Consider the following 21047-nt stretch of genomic DNA (forward strand, 5'->3'; position numbering starts at 1 on the left):
CGGGTGAATGGGACAGAAACACGTAGAGGGAGATGGTCATCACAGATACCATGGTCATCAAGCACAGTTACATGGTGGAATAAACTTCCCAAAAACAGCACGTGATCCAGGTTAGACGTTGAACTAGCATTAAAAATAAACGTAGTCTTTATCTTTCCTTAGCATCGAGAACATAGAGGGCAGTAGATGTCTAATTAATTCACTTCGTGGGTAATTCACACGTGTAAGATCACAATTGAAGTCTCCGATGATCAGGTATCTCGGGTATGACCTAAGTATCTTCTTAGCGCACTTGGACAATTTACGACAAGTAGAGGAAAAAAGAGCGTCAGATGCTTAATCACCATAAGTAGTCGGTAGGTATACGTTTATTATTGCTAAATAACTGATGCCAGCTGCAGTAAAACGATCACTGACTTAAATGGTTTGAACATGAAACCGACTAAGCATAGCACGAACATGGCTTGGACGGTGTCGAGATTTGCGTCGGATTGCACTTGAGATGGCAGTTGTTACCACATTCTGTACGTTTAATAAATAAAGTCGCTATGTCGAAAAGAAATGTTCTTGCAGACACACCACTCCGTTATTCTCCGCTATTCGGACTTCGGTCTCAATAAGTGGGAGCTTTGGGCTCACTCCACCATTAATGTTCCAAGATATGACAAATACATTGGTACAAATAGCCATGGTTAGTGAAGTTATTACCGCGCAGCTTTTCCAACATCAGTTTACGATTTTCGGGACATCGATACGAGTAGCAATTGTGCTTCTTTGACTTACAGGAGATGCAACAAAGTTCATTACGGCAAACCGATTCACGCGAGGATTTATGACCTCTTTGAGCACAATGGGAACAAATCTCAGCGTTGCTACAGTCGCCAAATGTCCCAAATGCTCATCGGATTGATGCCAATTGTAGACAGTGTTGCCAGGTTTTTGGCATAACGTATAGCCCAAAGAGGAGCAATCACTAGCCCAAAGTAGCCCAAAAATAGCGAACGCTATTATAACCCTATTATAGCGCTGTTATGGGTAAAACGAGGAAGAAATACAATTGGCATATCAGATAACCTAAACTTAAGGATAGGTCAAAAGCAAAAAAGAGCTCTGTGAGCGAACAAAAATAACAAATCTTCTACGTATGACATCGTAAAATTGACAAGTGCTTCCCTGAAAACAAAAAGGCAATGTATTCTTTAGACACTTGGTTTATTTTATACATACCATGATATCATTGAAAAACAATGTTATGTGAGCTTAAAAGAATACCTAGTAACAAACAGAAAATTCACATCTGCACTGTTTTGTTCCAAGCTTTTAGCATATCACTGGCGAATTTACCGGATAAATATTCTCCAGAGGCTCAGAGGCGATAATCGATAATACGTACAGCCCACTAAGTGGCTGTTTTTTTCTAGCAGTGAGAGAACAACCTTTCTTCCATTTTTTTTTTCTTTAAGTAAAGCGCTAGTAAATCTATTACGGCACAAGTAGAGGGGTAATAACTTTGTTCGTTTTAAGTTTCAACTTCACTCTATCAACCCATTTAATCCATGGAGCGTATATACTTAATTATTATGTATTGTTAGGCATTCAATCCTTATCCGATATTTTAAAACCTAGAATAAAAGAAAATCAGACTGAAACCACAATTACAGAAAGTTGTATTGTTAATCTGGGTTAAAACTTACGAAATACAAGGAAATCCAATACATGAGGCTCTATTCTAGCCATGAGGCTCTATTCTTTTGCACTGAAGACAGTTGGTGGAAGTCCAGCCGTAATCATTAACGCGAGTCCGATGATAGTGAAAAATACGCCCTGAGTCTAAATAATTAGAAGCAAAATATTATCCAGCAACAAATGCACCACAGAAAAAATACACAACTGTGGGTTATCACTCCTCAAAAAACTCATCTAACAGTTCAAAAACCGCGATGTCTTCATCTTCAGTTTCAGCATTACTTTTTTCGCACTTATACATAGAGCTGTCGAACCTTTGAAACATTGCTTTCGAAGGGATGAAATTTTGACAACATTTTTCATCCCCATGAAGGCACCCTCTAATCAATAATATCGCCGAAAGCAGCTTCAGGCCCATTCTATTCCTAACTTTTGTCTTAACGCAGTTCATTATACTAAAAACCCGTTCAACAAACGCGTTCGACACTGGTAGTGCCAAAATATTGAGTACAGAGGCGGCGAGTTCTCTAAAACAATATTCTCCCCCTGCATTTGTGTAATTGTACACAGCGACCCAAAATTGTTCAGAATTGAGAGATTCACTTTTCTCAACCACCAGTGTCCAGTCGATAGACAGCAGTCTTCTCCACTGATCTTCTATTAGTTCCACTTTCCGCAAGTTTTTATCTGGCACTGGCACAAGAAGAGACAAAGGTAGGTTATCAAAACTGCAACGAATCTGACTCAGACAGTGCTCTGGTGATAACAAAACCACAGTTGAAAGCAATTTCATGTGTGAAGGGACTCTTTTCTTCACCTCTTCACACAATTTCTTCAGAAAGTCATAGCATCTTTTTCTAAGTTCACTCTTTTGTTCATCTGGAACTTTCGAGTTTATCAACATTCGACGGAAATTGGTTCCAAGATCAGCAAGTGTAACATCTAAAAAGTTTTCTTCTATCATTTCTATTTCTAGCAACTGAGCGGTAGTCAGTTTTTCGGCCCCTCTCACTACACGACGGAATAATGTAGAAACAAATGATTCAAAATCTTTGAACAACTTGGCTGGGTCGACAGAAGTCTGCTGAAATAAGAGGCTCATTCTGGTGAATTCTTTTGTGATAGGAAGCAGAAATGTCAAAAAGAAATAGTTCACATCATCCTCGTACATCATCGAAAGCGTGTTCGCAGTAAAACATCGCTCAGTCTGCGCTGCCCTTTTGAAGTGAGTCTTCAACTCAAGCCACTGCTCAAGAATCATATCAATGGCAGCCTCTCTGGCGAGCCAACGAGTGCCACTGAGCTGCAAAATCTTCTTTGGCTCTTTTCCCGTACTATTGATCAAGGAGTATATTTGACGATAAGCCTCCCGTCTGAGAGGGCTATTGCTGAACCAGTTATAAGTCTCTCTTAGCAAAAACTCTATGTTTGTTGGCAAAACTTTAGCTGCTGCTGACATGCACAAGTGCAACGAATGGCAAATGCATTTGATCAAAACTAGATCAGGATTATGCTCCCTTAGTTTAGTAAACAAAGAGCAGTTCTGTCCAACCATATTACTGGCACCATCAGTTCCTAGTCCTGTAATATTCTCCAGCTTCAATTTAATTTTGTTTTCAATGAAGTCCTTCAGTCCATTATAAAGGTTCTCAGCTGTAGCACTTTGAATCTCGACAAGTCCTAGGAAACGTGTCACTATTTTCTTCCTTCTATTGCAAAAGAATCTAATACATAAAGCCATGTATTTGTGCGTTCCAACATCTGTAGACTCATCCAATATCAAAGAATACTTGTTATTACAATCTTGCACTATTTCTTCTAGTAGACTAGGTACAATCACATGCACAATCAAAGCACTGCATTTCGTACGATGTAGTCTAAGTCGATCTGTTGGTTTGGCAGCAGAAGTAGCAGTTGAAGATATAATGACATTAATCAGTTCTCCTAGGTGGTCTACCGTTCTAACAGATGAGTGGCAAGCAATGTGACAGGCAATGGCAAGCTCGTGTTTCTTCACTTTGTCACTTAAAACTGTCACATGGCCATCAAGTGTCTTGCAACCTTTTGACGGGACCTGTTGCATTGACTTCAGTCTATGTTTTTGAGAGCTAGCAGGCACTGACAGGTCATTATGATGAGCCCTAATTTCTTTTCTGCACGCCGTACAGTATGCTTTTGACTCATCAGTTGGGCATTGCTTGACCCAAGGAAATTCATTCTCCCACCTTTCATTATATGTTTTGGCATACTTCGCCCATTTTCCCATGGCGACAATCTGAAAAAAGGGATGTTTTAACCACCTGCTTGTTCTAACCATCTAAAGCAAACTGCTGGAAAAGCATGAACAACTTTTTTGTGTCTATCTGCTGCAGAAAAGTCTTAAATGAAACAGGAATAGGTTTTACCCTTTCATTTAAAGCTTAGTTTTGGCTAGAAAGTCCTGAAATTATTAATTAGCAAGCACATCAAGCTAACTGGGGATTTGCATCAACTGAATTTTTCTGATTGTCCCATGCACTCAAGAATATTAAGCTTCTGACAGTTATAGTTTTACATGAAGTATAATTTAATTTGGCATATTGTCTGATAATCCAAAACATACCCCATCAACATCATTGTCAATCTAACCAGCTAGCAAGTTGGCAATTATTATTAAAAAATTGGCAATTACACCAAAATAAACAAATTGTCACCCATTTTTAGTATGAGGGTTCTTTATAACCATTAACCATTTCACTCTGATTTTTAGTAAGCCAGAAAGAGGAATTATATAGTTTTTGTATAGCCATTAGGGTAACGGAGCTGGTAGACGGCCAGGTAAAATTATCCAGACAGTAAAACAGAAAAAAAATTATACCTAAATCTTTTAATAATTTATTGTTTTTTTTTTTTTTTTAATTTTGTGGATCAAAAAATGATTATATTATGGAATAAAAAAAAAACAACTCATGATGTGGTTTTAAAAATTTTTAATAAAATGTTTTTTTTTTGAATTTCCGACTACTCTGACCGGGCCGACTACCAGCTCCTTTACCCTATGCTACTTTCGTGTAACCATAACCATCAAGTATTTCAAGCTACGAGCTGTTCGGCTCATTTAAAGGGAAGGAAATTGAGGAATCCAAACTGAAGCAATCAACAAAAAAACTTTAATTTATCTTTAAAACCTCTTTTCCTATTTTACAAGATGCTGGAGTTAAGCAGAAGTAAGGTAACATAAAAGCAACAAGCAACCATCAAAACACAAGTTTTGCAATGTCCATTTTGCTATTATGAATCTTAAAAAAATTCTGTAGAAACTCAATACTGGTACATTAGTGTCTAGCTGAGCCTTTCCTCTGTTTACTGATTTACTCTGAATATTTTCTGGTTCCTTCTCTAAGCAAATGCTGAAAAACTAAGGTCAGGTAGCCTATATGGTTTTCAGTCGAACGATGCTCTGCTCACAGTCCAGATAAACATGTCCTTCTGTGTGTACAATATAGTATGGTATAGGAAGAAGAGAGATACCGTGAATCTTATCTGCTCCATATCTCCTTCATGCTTGACCAGAAATTAATAATTTTCACACAGCAGGTAAAGCAGACCAGATATTTTCAGCTGTGTAAAAATTTTACACTTCTGGTCCAGCCTTGGGAAGATATAGTGCAAATAAGATTCACGGTATCTGTCCTCGGTTAATTTGGAATATAGGACCATAATGAGATAGCTAAAAAATAAACATACCATTCGACTCAAAATTCAATGCTGTGTCCAAATATAGCAATCATTTCCGGCGGAAACTCATCCATTAGATTCTAAAAATCAAGCTTTTCGGGGATACGAAGGGATTCGGGGGCGGGCCATGGGGGTGTAGGTGGGGTGGCCTAGACCTCGAATACCGAGTGAGCCGAAAACTAAACCGAAACTAGGTTTTTCCAATCCCAGAATCTGGAAATTCCAGAATTTTCAAAATTTCTAGAATCAATTTCCGCCGGAATTTATTGTTATATTCGGATAGAGGATTGAATTCTGAATCGAATGGTATGTTTATTTCCTAGCTATCTCATTATGGTCCTATATTCCAAATTTACCCTGTCCTCTTCCTGTACCAACAAAATTTAGTGGCCCCTACTGGTGTCAGACGGGCTGGACAATGGCAGAGGTTACGTTTGAGTACTCTCTTTGGAGAATGGTTATCTATGGTTTATCTAATGGTTATCTAATGGTTTAACTATGGTTATCTTATCTAAGCTAAGTTACTTCAGAATCTTGGCTCATAACAGACACAGCAACTCGGACAGCAGGTCAGTACAATTTACCTATCAATAAAGGAAAAAAAAAGTTTTTCTACCTCTCCCCTTGTTCCAAGATTTATCACTTTCTTGGCTAGAGAATGAGTCACACACTACTCACTGGTCTTTTCTTTCCGTTCTTCTTTGAAAGTTGTTGGAGCGTTGGAGCTCGGCAGTTCCGCCACAGACAATCTACATGACAACTACAGACATGACATGATGACCGCTGGCTTTTGCATCGTGTCTCGGTCGATTTCGAAATTAAAAAAAATGTTTTGTAAATATAGCCCAAAAATAGCAAAATGAAAGGTTTTTTAGCCCAAAAACCCGCGTTGCGGGTTTTTGGGAATCTTACCCGCAAAAATGAAATTTTACTAGCCCAATTGGCGGAAACTAGCCCAATCTGGCAACACTGATTGTAGACTCTTTTTGGAACGAAATGGAAAAGTTTAACCCGGTGCACCTCATACCCGATCTTAACTGGGTTTGATAACGCATTATCTAGATGAGCTTTTGACGAGAAGAACAGCTTAAATGTGCGGGATTTGCCACTTTTTCATTCTTGGTGTAGTTGGGAACGGCTGAATATAGCTCACTTTCGAAATCCGGGGGGACTTGCTTGATGATACTTATGAATTGCTTAGATCGCGCACTGAGAGCTATCTTTCGATCATTGGCTTTGAACGAACTGGCTATTTTCTCTCCTAATAGTTTACTGTCCACAAGAACTTTAAAATCCGATCTGCCCCTTCGAATCTCAATTGCAGACTTATCAGGAATAGTACCACAAGTCGAACCTATAACAGACTTTCTAGCCTCAGCCCTACTGAGGTTTTTTTTTTTTTTGGGGGGGGGGATTCTTCACCATGAGTGAGTAAAGAAGGGTAGGCTTACTGGATTTCTCGACGGGGCTGTGATCTACAGGAACGGGTAGCTGCTGCATATGTATAACCGCTTTCTCAACCTTTTTGCACATCTCATTAATTTTGCTTATAACATAAGCACCAACTAATTCTGATGAAGCTGGAACTTCCACAGGATCATAAATTACGAACTTAGGTAGGCTCTTGTGGTCTTTAGCACATCTTTACAGCATTTTCCCAATGTCTACCACATTGTCTTCTTCTTTCACATGCTTTACGCAACGTTCTTCGTAAGCAACCAACTCAGATAAAATCTCTTTCGCTTCCAGGATAGCCTCCTTCTCAAAAAATTGCACGCAAGATCGTATCAACGAGTCCGATTTAATTTGTGGCTTCATTGAACAGGTGACGTGATTAAGCACCGGATTATACAAAAATTCACCGCTCATTGCCCCATCGTATTCCAAAAGAAATGTCCGTTTTCAGTCCAAGTTGGTATCGGTGGGGAAAATAACAAGATGCACAGATAAGCAAGGGAAGCGTAGGCTCCTGCTATCTATTCCCCGCAAATTAAGGGAGACACACTCTGGCAGTTACTACGACGCTTGCCACAGACTACCTCCCCTCTACTGCTCGCTTATCAATGAAATTTGCGGTAATAACTAACTAATCAATCAAAATAATTTGACAATAATTGCCGTAGGATTATCCTTCATTTGTTGGAATACTGAGTAAATTTATTCATTAATAAATTTATTCAAGTCTGTAATCCCTTGTCAGATATTGCAAAATCTAACAAGCTTCTCAGAGATTAAAATTCACTGAGAAAAAGCTTACTGGTTTAGAGTTAATATCTAATTCTAAACCGATGTTTTCACGTTGAACTCAGAATGAATACTATAATTGAACTCAGAATAATATAATTGTGGATGCCCTTACAATCACTTTTACTCTTAAAAAGGAAGCTGGAACTTTCAATTCTCAGTTGAAATAGCTTCTTCCAAAGTTTTTACAAGAAGTCCTGATATACAAAGTACCTTGGTGAAAAACAAATAACACATTACGCCCATATCACACTTTACTTAGGCAGCGCCATTGCGCTGACAATGATTTTCTTTTCATAAATTTGTATCAAGCCAATCCTGAAAGTAATAAAAATAAGCGTTTGCCAAAATAGAGTAATCAAGTGCTGTTTTTAATTTCAAGAAAAATGCTTAGATTGAATATGAAAATCAAGCTTTTAACGAAAACAAATATTTTGCTATTAAAGTATAAATGAAACTTAGAACGAACAGAAATTAAACAAACAACCAATGCGAACAGACATACAATATATATTGATGTAAATGAATAAATAAATCTTAAAACGAGTGAAACTTAAATTGAGTATGCAGATCAAGTTTGAATCGAATAAAAATAACTACAAACAAGAGTTTGGGTATCGCCTCACTGCAGAAGCCTAAAACCTACTGCGTCATTGGCGCTTTACTGAAAACGAATTATATTACAAATGTTTTCTTTTGCTCTTAATATTGAAAATAAATATTTATTTTCAATATCAAGTTTTAATATTTCAGTTTTCAATTTTAATATTTATTTTCAATATTAATTACAAAAGAAAACATCAATATATATTGTATGTTTGTTCGCATTGATTGTTTGTTTAATTTCTGTTCGTTTTAAGTTTCATTTATACTTTAATAGCAAAATATTTGTTTTCGTTTTAAGCTTGATTTTCATATTCAATCTAAGCATTATTCGCTTTAAGATCTATTTATTCATTTATATTATTACTTGTTGTATGTTTTTTGCTATGATTGTTTATTTAACTTCTGTTAAGATAAGATAAGGGTTTATTCCAAAAACATCACAACGCAAAAAAACAAATGACCTTCCATAAGCTAACGCTTGTTCGGAAGTATTTACCCTCTTAAAATTAACACTTATAATAACATAATAAAGAGAAAGAAGAGACAAAAAAGAGAAAAAGAAGAAAGAAAGAAAAAAGAAGAAAAAATGAAAATCCTACACTCACTCGGCTCCTGGTCAAATAACCAAAAATAAATACTTCACATACTCCAAAACTTCCCGCCGCCATCCCATAAATAATAAATAAACGAAACAAAAAAAAAAAAAAAATATATAGGAAAAACGGGAAAAACGGGTTCCGGGCAAACCTGAGAGTGACTCAACTATACCACCCTTTAAACAAATTCATACAAATTCATACATATGGAGACAAAGGGTTTTAAGGTCCCGACGGAACTCACATAGATTCACTGAACTTTTTAAAGAAACAGGCAAATTATTCCAGACAACTGGCCCCACATGACGTATTGAAAATACCGATCTAGTACTAGTAACTTGAGGTGTCCGTATATCTCTAGCATGACGAGTAGGATAATTGTGTACATCATCACCAGAAATAAATAAATTTAAAAAACACTTGGGAACCAAATTAGAAAAATACTTAAACATAAATAACCCATGGTAAAATTTCCCAAGACCTGACACAGGGATAATATTTAACTGTACATATTGGGATCTCACCGAGGTTCTCCGATTATCTCCAGACAACACTCGCAGTGCCATATTTTGTATCACACGTAACTGCTGCAAATGCACTGAAAATGTGCTAGACCATATACTCACGCAATATACTAAATACGGGTGAAATAACGGAAAATAAATCAATCTCAAAACAGAATCCTGGAAAATATTTTTTAACTTTCTCATCATTCCAACATTTCTTGCAATCTTACTACTAATAAAAGAAACATGACTTTTAAAACTAAGGCATTCATCCACAATAACACCAAGGTATCGTATAGTATTTGTAAGTAACAATGGGTTTATTTAAAAAAAAAAAAAAAATATATATACATCATCGATTCCCTGAAGCAATGCTTGTGCGGGAGAAAACCCACCTAATAAATCAAAAAACCAAGAAACCAAAAAAGAAAAAAAAAAGAAAAAAGAAAAAAAAAAGAAATAGAAAAAAAAAAAAAAAAAAAAAATAATAATTAGAGCTCAACTTACCGGACCCCAAAACCAACCAACCTCCAAACAACACCCAAAAAAAATATAAAAATTATAATCATATTCAGCTGCAACTAAACCCTCCTCAAAAACAAAACTTAAGTGGCGTGGAATAATCCATTCAAAATATACACATCAAAACAATGGTTCTTTAGCGACTTACGAAAATCCTGCAAACCCCCAACAGTCCTCAAATCCTCTGGCAAACTCTCCCAAACTAACGGAACAACAGGGCGAATTGAAAACCTAGACCTAGACGTGACCATAGCTGGTCTTCGCACCAACTGAGAAGATCGTGTCAAATGATCGTGAATAGTAGACGCAAGACTAAACATTCCTGAAAAACATGATGGTAACTCCGAAGCTAAATATTTAAACATAAACAGAGCATTATAGAATACACATATTCCTGCCAACGGTAGAATTTTATACTCGCGGTAAAGATGCCTCACCGATGCAGATAGGTCAATTTGATTACCATAAAGAACTCTAATTGCCATATTTTGTGTTACGCAGAGCGGACGGAGGTGAGTTACGAATGTTTTCGACCAAACCATACAACAGTAAATGAGATAAGGGTGAACCAAAGAAAAATACAACATTCTCAGAATTTCACACGGAAAAAGATACCTAAGTTTACGCATAATACCAATATTACGAGACAATTTGCTGTTAACAGATGCAATATGGTCTTTAAAACTAAGGCTTTCATCAATTATAACACCAAGGTATCTAGTACTAGTAGATCTTACAATAGTATGGTGCCCTACTTCTATATTATTAATCCATGGATAATGTCCAGTAATTCTACCATAAATCAAAAAATTCGACTTATTATGATTCAGTCTCAATTTATTTACTCGCATCCACTTTTCAATCGAAGAAATACCTTGTTTCAATATAGTCATCAACTCATTTTCAGTTCTAGCAGCTACGGTGAAATGGGCATCATCAGCAAAACATGGTAGAATTCCCTTAGTACCGTAAGTATCAAAGTCTAAAGAACAAGACACATTACTTGAAGCTCTACAAAGGTCATTAATATAAACCAAAAACAACAAAGGGCCCAACACGAAACCCTGGGGTACTCCAATCGAAATATATTCAATTTTAGATGTAACTCCATCCATCACAACACACTGAGTCCTTCCACTAAGAAAAATAACTGTGACATTTAAAAAATCACCACGTATACCACTACTATATAGCTTTTGAACTAGTATATCATGATCAACAGAGTCAAATGCTTTAGTAATATCCAAAACTATTGAAGCTATCTTCAGACCCTTGTCTAAAGCATCATTAATAAAAGTTATTAAAAACAAAACTCCATGCTCTGTAGAATGATGACTCCTAAACCCGAACTGACTAAAACTAAAAAATTGTCTTTTTTCGAAAAAACTTACCATCCTACTATGAATCAACTTTTCAAACACTCTAGAAATAAATGGCAGTAAAGAAATCGGTCTATAATCACTAAAACAATTCTTATCCCCTCCTTTAAATATCGGGATAACACTCGCGCACTTTAGACAATCAGGAAATATTCCAGCTTTTAAACAATTATTTATCAGTACTAAAAAATGACTAGATATAACAGGTAATATCGACTTCAAAACCTTCAACGAAATAAAATCGCCTCCTGATGCACCATTTTTCATATTATTTATAACATCAAATAATTCATCAATAGTTACAGATTTAAGGTACGCAGACACATCACAATCTTCAGGTAGGAACTGACGAAAATCTCCATCTTGATCAAATACTGGCACCAATGATGACACACGCTGCCCAATAGTAGTGAAGTGATTACACATCTCATCTGCAACATTATTATTCATTCCCATATTATCTGGACGGATCAAGACGCTACCAGGGCAAGTCAGCGACTTAATCAATGTCCAAGTCTTACTCGGGTTACCCTCAACTTTTTTGAATTTAACCTTATAATATTCTACCTTAGCCAGTCGGAGTACAGCATTTAACCTACTATTATAAACTGTATATATTACTTTATCATGAGGATCATTGCTCCTTGTTGACAACTTATATAAAAAACGTCTTTTATTAACTGACTGTAACAAACTCTTTGTAATCCAAGGTTTATTCGGAGACACCCTTCTCTTCTATATTCCTGACACTTCACAACATTCCAAAAACGTATCCTTAATCTTACCATACCAAAGCTCAAACTTCAAATTTAAATCTAAGTCTTCTTGTAAAAATTTAAAGTCTAACTGTTCTATCCTAAGCTTAAATCTTGAAATAGTATTTGAATCAACTAATAATTTCTTAGGCTTAGTGCGAGCAACACAATTAATATTAATATTCTTAAATATACCCGGAACTAATATAGCAAAACCAAAGTGATCCGAAACATCATTTAACACAACACTTGACGAATCATGGGGAACATTCAAAAATACATTGTCAATTAGAGATGAAGATGAATCCGTCACTCTAGTACAAATATTTACAGCAGGATGCATCCCATAACCTAACATTAAATTCAAAAAATTCCAGGCTTTTGAATTAGATGCTAACAATTTCAAATCAATGTTAAAATATCCACACACAAAACACGGTATGTTCTTACGAGTTAGAAGGTCCATTTTTTGCTCTAATAATTCTAAAAAACAATCTACACTAGCTGAAGGGGGGCGGTAACAAACAGCAATAAAAACTGGGTCACCATTCTTATCAACCTCCGTAACAAAACACTCAAAAATCATATCTTTATTAACACACAAATCATCCCTAACCTTCACATTCAAATCAGTTCTAATATACAGGGCAAGTCCTCCATGCTGATGATGAGTACGGTTCTTAACATACATATTATAATTTGAAATATCCAATAGTCCAGAATTATTATTCATTAACCATGTTTCAGTAAGTGCAAGAATATGAAAATCAGATAGCATACACAGCTCCGACAAATAATCCAATGTACTATTTAACCCCTGACAATTCAAATGAAAAATGCCAAGTTTATCCGGTGCCAGTCTAGTATGTAAATCAACTGGGCACTTATAATTAATCTTCGGAAAAACATCATCTACCCCCATATCAAAATCCCTGTGAAGTACCCCTAATCCTAAATCCGAAACACTCAATGGATTATTCGCAAGCCAATCCAAACGATCATTACGAACAATTACCATTTTTTATAAATATATATATATATAAAAAAGAAAAGGAGGGTAGTTGCAACCAAACCTAACCAACTGAATAACTTACTATAACTCGGAGGCTCGGTGGTCCCGTTTCCAACGTAATCGAAGCACCAGAAAAAACACAATATAACCTAAAAATAATAAGAAACATATTAACAAAATAGTATAAATAAACAAACGAATACAAAAAAAGTGAAAAAATTGACACTAACACTAACCTGTCACAATACAGGCTTACTGTTTCCATTACTGAATTCCAGAAAATTATAATTGAAGAAAACACAATGTTCTACCTTTTTATACCACTTACCAATTCTAAATTCTAAAAAAAGAAAAATAAATTAGGAAAAAAGAACAACTTTTAATTTTTTTTCCATAAAAACAAAAACAAAAAAAAAAAATAAATAAAAATAAAAATATCTTAACAAACTATTAATTCACCATTCATGATATAACCATATATTGGTCACATAACTCAGGGATAGGCTCATCGTAACCAAATTTTGCCGCCACACTACCACGGTCGATCGGTATATATGCTGGAACTGTATTGGAAACCCATGATGAAACTCCTATAGCATTTAATCTAGATTTCTTTACATACAACTTCCTTCGAGCTTCGCGAACTGATATTGGTGCATCATCACTAACAGATACAATTCTATGGTGTCCAATACTTTTCCTTTTAATTTCTTTCCGTTCTTAAGCACACTGACCTTCGCATCTCGAGAACCAACATGAACTTTAAAATACGGTTGCTCCTTACGGACACCACCAACAACTCGAAACCTCGGGACCATAGACAGACCTAGACCCTCCAAACACAACTGGTCAAAAAACGTTTCGGCTTGGGTGGTATTTTCGAAGGGAGCATTCCAAATGATAATATTCGTCTCTGTATGTCGATACTCAGATGCCATAAGCCGACGAGACAGATCTGTACTCCCAGTTTCATACTTTTTCGTTGCACTAGTGATAATTGACATTTGATTTCTTAAGCTTAGAACATCAGATTCAAGCTGTGTAACACGCGAACTCGCAGTATTAACTTCTGATTTTAGCTCAGACTGTGTATTTTCCACTGATACCATACGATTTTCTAACATTTTTATACTATCGTTTATAGAGTCTAGTTTTTTACCATTTTCAGTAAGTATTGTTAGCATCTTGGCAAAATCATCCGCCAGGGTCTTCAGTGAAGCGACATCGTTATTCTCTTCAGATGAAACGGTCGAATTCAACAAACTGTTCTCAACAGACTGGGATCCTACTTGGACAGTTTTAGCAATCTTCCTTTTTCGCCCCATGTCAAGTGCAAATAAAATAAAATATTTAATCTCTCTTACCTATTTTGGCACCTATAATTTATCCACGTCGATGCGGACGTGCAGTTCGCTAAGCCACCGTTAATTTGGGCACGGCTAACACCCCTATCTCCTGCACCGACGACTTCCAATAGCGTTTGAATACCGACGCTACTTCAGGAATCACAACCAACTTTCAGGAATACTCTGTAGCGTTTGCAAAATTCAACTAATCAAATATTTGCATTTCATTCCATTCCTCAGGGCAAGCGGTAAAGACACCTGAGCTGCTACTCAATCAGAGCTTGATTCATTGACTTTGGCCTATTTTCGTTTTTTGTCATAATTAAATGACATAATCCAAGGTGTATAATCCCAAGCCAATTCAATGTTTCGCAATATCTTCACTGTCTAACAAATACACTTTTTACAAACCAATTAAATTCAAAGTAAATCCAATTTGCGTCCTCACAGTTCAAAGGCTCATTCAGTACTGATTACAGTACTGATTACTGATTACTGAGTACTGCTGTACGCTTAATTACATAATTCTCCATTTGCAAATCCAGAACCCAAGGGTAAAAATTTGATGATCTACCATATATAATAAAACCTGATTTACTATGGTTTAACAAAAGCTTATTCACTCTCATCCACTTATCTATACCCAACATACCTCTTCTCATTATCTCTATTAAATCAGATTCAGTCTTTGCTGCGGCAGTAAAATGGTTATCATCTGAAAAACTAGGAATAATCACCCTACAATTAGAATGTGCACTATCTAACAAATCCAAAACAGAAAATCGTAAGTCATTGATATAAACCAAGAATAAAAGCCGACCTAAAACAGAACCCTGTGGAACACCATAATCAACCATTCTTTCACCAGACCTCACATTAGAAATTTCAACGCACTGGGTCCTACCTCTCAAAAAAGTTTCAAGTAACTTCAACGCATTTCCTCTAATTCCACAATTTTCTAGCTTCATAATTAAAATTTCATGGTCAACTGAATCGAACGCTTTAACAATATCTAAAAAAATAGACGCCACCTTAAACCCTTGGTCCAAAGCATCATGCACAAACGTCGTCAAAAATAAAATTGCCTGTTTGGTAGACATCCCCTTACAAAAACCAAACTGATTAGAATGGAAAAAGGAAATATTCTCCAAAAACTCAGATACTCTAGAATTAAAAAGTTTTTCTACTAGCCTAGAAATAACAGAAAGGAGGGATTTCGATCGATAATGATTCACATTTTTCCTATCACCCCCTTTAAATAAAGGTATTACTCTGGCACTTTTAAGACACTCCGGATATATACCACATTTAAAACTAGCATTAACCAGGTACAAAATTTGTTGCGATATCACAGGAAAAACTGACTTAAAAACCTTTGTTGTAATAAAGTCTGACCTGGATGCACTGTTTCGCATACCATTTACCACATCACACAATCCTTGTACAGTAACCGGTCGCAAATACATAGAAACGTCACTACTTTCAGGCAAAAACTGAGTAAAATCACCATCACTTGCATGCTGCTCAACAGACGACGCTAACCGGCCCCCTACACTAGAAATGTGCTCACACATACCTTCAGTAGTTTCGCGAATATTTTCACCATCAACAAGACTGCAAACAATTTCTGGCTTATTCGGTTTAATAACAGAATTTATAACATTCCAAGTCTTTCTCGGGTTACCCTCCGCATTTTTAAATCTATCACTCAAGTAATTTAACTTAGCTTTACGATGTATACTATTCAACTTATTACTATACGCTTTATAAATATTTACATCGCTAATACTATTACTTAATGCGGACTTTTTATACAGTTGCTGTCGCCTAGCTAGAGAAACTAGAATACTCTTCATAACCCAAGGCTTCTTTTGCCAATCAAAATACTTACGTTTCTTCCTAACTTGACTACAAGCAACTACTGTATCCTTAATCATCGAATACCAAAGTGTAAATTTATCATTCACATCCATATCGTTACTATATAAAAAATTACAATTTTTTCCTCCAAGCTCATTTTTTAACTTCGGTACATTAATAACAGGAAAACAATTTTTCGGTACTTCAGAACGCTCTGATCTTGGCCGGTCCAAAAGAGAAGGAATAGATACCAACAGATCGAAATGATCCAAAACGTCGTTTACAATAACACTCGCACTACTATATCCAGTATTTAAGTAAACGTTATCAATGAACGTAGCAGAATCATGGCTCACTCTTGTACATATATTAATAAAAGGCTGTAGTCCATAACCTAGCATAGTGTTTAGAAACTCCCTAGCTCTAAGGTTACTATTCACAGTTCTTAAATCCAAGTTAAAATCACCACAAATAAAACAAGGTCTAGTTGAAATTGGTAACTTATCCAATTGCTCTTCTAAAAGTGAGCTAAACTCATCTATATTACACGAAGGGGGTCTATAAACGGCAATCATAAAACACTTAAAATTAAGATACTGCAATTCTAACACCATACTTTCAAACACCATTTCTCGATTAACTCTTATATCATCTCTCACCTTAACCTCAAAATCATTACGCACATAAATTGCTAAGCCGCCATGTTGATGCATCTCTCTATTTTTAATGTACAGCTTATAATTACCAATCTCTAACAGAGAAGAACTATGGTTCTTCAACCAAGTCTCCGTTAAAGCTAAAACATGAGGGGTTGATTGCAGACATAACTCATTCAAAAACTGTTATGAACTTCCAATCCCTTGACAATTTAAATGAAAAATGTTAAACTCATTTTGACAACTAATAAAACTCAAATCACACAGAAACTTATAACGGGAATCAGGATTAACCTCATGAAACTCACCCACATCAAAATCTCTATGAAGTATCCCTCCCCCCAAATCATGTAATTTCATCGAATCTCTGTTCGCTTTGGGTTTCATTTATTTTACTTACTTACTTACTTAAAGCTCTTGCTCGGCAGCGTCACCAGCGTAGAGGGAACCAGTCGTCAGCGCCGTCAGTCTTCTCCAGAGTGGTCAGTTCAGGGCGAGGATTGTCGCTTCGATACGGGGTTTGAGATGATATATCCGAGGCTGAATTTCTGGTTCCATTCGTAACAGTAGAAGTTTCAGGAGGAGGGCTGCCAACACAACCGTCCCTAGATGCATTTGGTTCTCTGGTGGCTAGCCATGTATCCAGAGGCACTTTAATAGCAAAATATTTGTTTTCGTTTTAAGCTTGATTTTCATATTCAATCTAAGCATTACTCGCTTTAAGATCTATTATTCATTTATATTATTACTGGTTGTATGTTTTTTGCTATGATTATTTGTTTAATTTATGTTCTTTTTGGGTTTCATTTATTCTTTAATAGTAATTTCTGGACGTTTGTGTTTTAATTTTAACATGTTATCCTGAGCTTAAGTTTAAAATTTCCTTTACTTTTCTTTGAAAAACTTATTTTTCGGAAAGTTTTTTTTTTAATTAATTTTAAAAAGAAACTTTGTAGATTTCCATGGATCAAAGCAGAAGCTTTGAGCCTGGGTGGGAATCAAAGAGGAGTCTGAGTATTTTGACCACAGGTGAATCATTATTGTAACTTTTTAAAACTTGATAATTTTTGTGAGCATTTGGAAATCAAAGCTTAAACTCAATGACGGGTGCTAAGTGTCCTAAAACTTTGCTATAATCAAAAGTGACGAATTATGAACAAACAATCGACATATGCTTGGGACCACTTCAGTCTGCATATTATTTCATTTAATTACATTTAAAACGGATGCGTTTTCCATTTTTTACCTATGAAAATAGCTGGCGCTTCATTTTTCTTCATACCAAGTAAATCATTAAGTGTTTTTTGTTTAATTTTAATTGAAGTGTTCATCATGTATTTTTCAATTTGATAAATTTACTCCTTTAAGATACAGTTTATAATTTAGCTGATATTAGGTATTTATGACTTTATAATTTGGAATGAATCCCCAAAAGAAAAAATTAATAATATCCAAAAGAGCAGCCAAAAGCAATAAAAAAAAGCAGCAGTTCAGCCTTAGCCTACATGACATATATTCTATAAAGAAGCCAAAAAAAACTTTAAAATGTATTTTTTAAAAATTGTTATTAAAAACCAGCTTTTAATACAAGGAAGGATTTTTAGGAATCAAAAAGAGCAAAAAAAAAAGAAAACAATTAATATCAAAGTCGCTCATTTCAACTGTTTTAAAGGTGACAAAACATATATAGGCAAAGAGTATTATGAAAAAATTAAGCTTCCAAGTTCAAACTTATATTCAAAGTTTTTACCCAGATAACTGACGAACTTTGTGATACGGAATTTGAAGTTTTGTATGCAGTAATGCTCGACGAAAAAAAAAACTACTAATTTTGATAATTATTTATGTTAGGAATATATAGCTAATAGATACTTCAACTATTATGCAAGGGTTCTGAAACGCCACAGCCATTTCGTTTCTACCAGATTTCTACTTCTCTCGATGAATAACGAAGAAGACCAGTTTCCAGCCAGCGACTTGTGAAGTTTTGAACTCATGAATAGGCTCGAATCGGTTGTAAATTTAAGCTGTGATTTGCAGAAAGACTGATGAAAACATTAATGTTTGCGATCTACATTGATCGCGCCGGCGGCGTGCCGCCGATATCTTACAGGTGGCGCGGCGCTGGCGCGCTGTTTTTGGCCCCGTCGCCACCGGTCATCCCATATCAGCACACCGCCGGGGTCTAAGCCAAACTCTGGTTTGTAGTGATTTTTATTAATTTTAAGTTTGACTTGAATATTTAATATTATTTTTACTCGTTTTAATATTTATTTATTCGTTTATTTTAGCACAGGTCATATATATATTTGCTATAATTGTCTATTTAATTTCTTTTTGTTTTGGGTTTCATTTATTCTTGAATAAAAATTTTTGGTCGTTTTGATTTTGAATTATTATAGGAATTTATTTCTGCAAGTGTTAAAGTTAATATAACCCTTTACTTTTCTTTGAAAAAATTCTTTTTCGGATTTATAAAACAAATCAAATAACATTAACAATGGAAAAACACTAGTTCCTCAGATATAGATTCATTTAAATATATTGTTTACATACAAAATAACATACGAAAAAACGGAGTTAAAAGAAATAGAATCCACACAAATGTTTAACTTGGAAAGACTTATATTCCAGTTATAGCTCGTCCTAAAATTAATGCATGGATGTCGCGTCTACCTGAAAAATAAGAATAGAATCTTTACAAAAAGAGACTAGAAAAGATTACTGTACTTATCCTGAATTTTGATTACCCAATAAAATAATTTTATCTTTAACATTTTATCTTTTTGATGAGTTGGCAACTACATTTATTTATTTGAGACAAATTTTTGTTTTTTTGTAAAGACCTGTCATTGAGGAGAGGACAAAATCCATATAACTATGTGTAATTTGAGCGTCCAGAAAGAAAGGGCCCAATTTAATAACATTTGAGTTAAAGAAAGGGCATAAAAAAAAACATCATTAAAATTGTCTTGATTTCTGCTCAGTGACATTAAAATTCGGTTTCGTCTTTGAAGCTGTCAGCCGACACTGAGATTAGCAAATTGACGTTTTTTGGTATCGAACGTCCTTAATTACTTATTAATTAAAAAGTCTTCTTTTTTAAAAGAAAAGAATTGGCAACATAAATTTCAACTTTAAACACTTTAAAGTACTTAAGAAGCAGTTTTTTTCAGCTTAGAGCATTGATTTGGAACTATTCTCATCGAGAGCTATCCAACTAAAATGGTCTACTGATTCTTCTAAACAGAGATTCAACAAATTTAACTAACATTATGATGAAACTAAACAAAAGACCAGTGGCGCCGCATCCAGTATACCTGATGAAGGAAAAAGGCATAAAAAACAATAAAAAAAGAAAAAAACAACAAGAAGTGACCCAGTACTTGAAGAATGGATTTATTAAATTGTGCAGCCATTAAATTTTAGCCATTGCCCTGAAGGATTATCAAAACAAAGACACTAGAGATGAGGGAAAAACCGGGCTTTTTTTTACACGAATGACACCTTGAGCTGTATTATTAAAAATATGAAAGCCAAAGTTAGATACAGCGGCCATTTTCCGTCGAAAGAAAAAAAATTCAATTAGTCGTATTTCAATTTTAGCGCCAAGCCAGCGAGACTGTTGCCATAAGATTGTCCAAAGTTTTAAGCTATTATTTAATAACAGTCACGTACGCTGAATGGAGGCCTCCAGGTCTGTGTCTATTTCAAAACGTGTTGGCGGTTCAAACACGTTGTTTTAATTGATAGCCTGTTCTATATTGAAAGCCAGGTTCCGTTTAGAAATGTCTATTTCAGCCTGCCGGAGCCAAAAGTGACATATTCTAAATCACCAAGTCAAAGACCGACTCTTAAGGGCTCGGCACACATAGCTGATTCCGGGAACTGATTTCAGCATCAGTGGACAAACGATAGCGGTAAGAAAAATTTGTTGAAAGAAAAATTTATTGTGCGAGATTTTCAAAACAAAGAATCATGGACACAAACAGTCAAGTAGAGTTTATTAATAGTTGCATGATTGATCTCAGCTTAGTTCTCAGTTTAGTTCTCAGCCCAGTAGCGGGGCCTTTCACCGCAGACATCTCTGGCTGACTATTAATTTGTATCCCTATTTTTTTTTTGTGATGATCATTTTCAAGCTCAAATCGACGCCGATTTT

At 35.5% G+C, this 21047-nt stretch overlaps 1 protein-coding gene across 1 annotated transcript in view; it reads right to left on the reverse strand.

The window, feature by feature from the left end:
• Window positions 1–19409: 19409 nt before the first annotated feature.
• The window catches only part of LOC148952760 (uncharacterized), a 76032-nt gene continuing 74394 nt past the window's right edge, over window positions 19410–21047 (reverse strand). Inside the window, exon 13 of the mRNA XM_089088070.1 lies at window positions 19410–19561. Within this exon, the coding sequence (XP_088944196.1) occupies window positions 19538–19561 (24 nt within the window). The 3' untranslated portion in view covers window positions 19410–19537. The remainder of the gene's footprint in view (window positions 19562–21047) is intronic.

Source organism: Artemia sp. Qi Xiang Cuo, chromosome 4 (assembly GCF_049724085.1).
Source record: "Artemia sp. Qi Xiang Cuo chromosome 4, ASM4972408v1, whole genome shotgun sequence".
In the NCBI taxonomy this organism is placed as follows: domain Eukaryota; kingdom Metazoa; phylum Arthropoda; class Branchiopoda; order Anostraca; family Artemiidae; genus Artemia; species Artemia sp. Qi Xiang Cuo.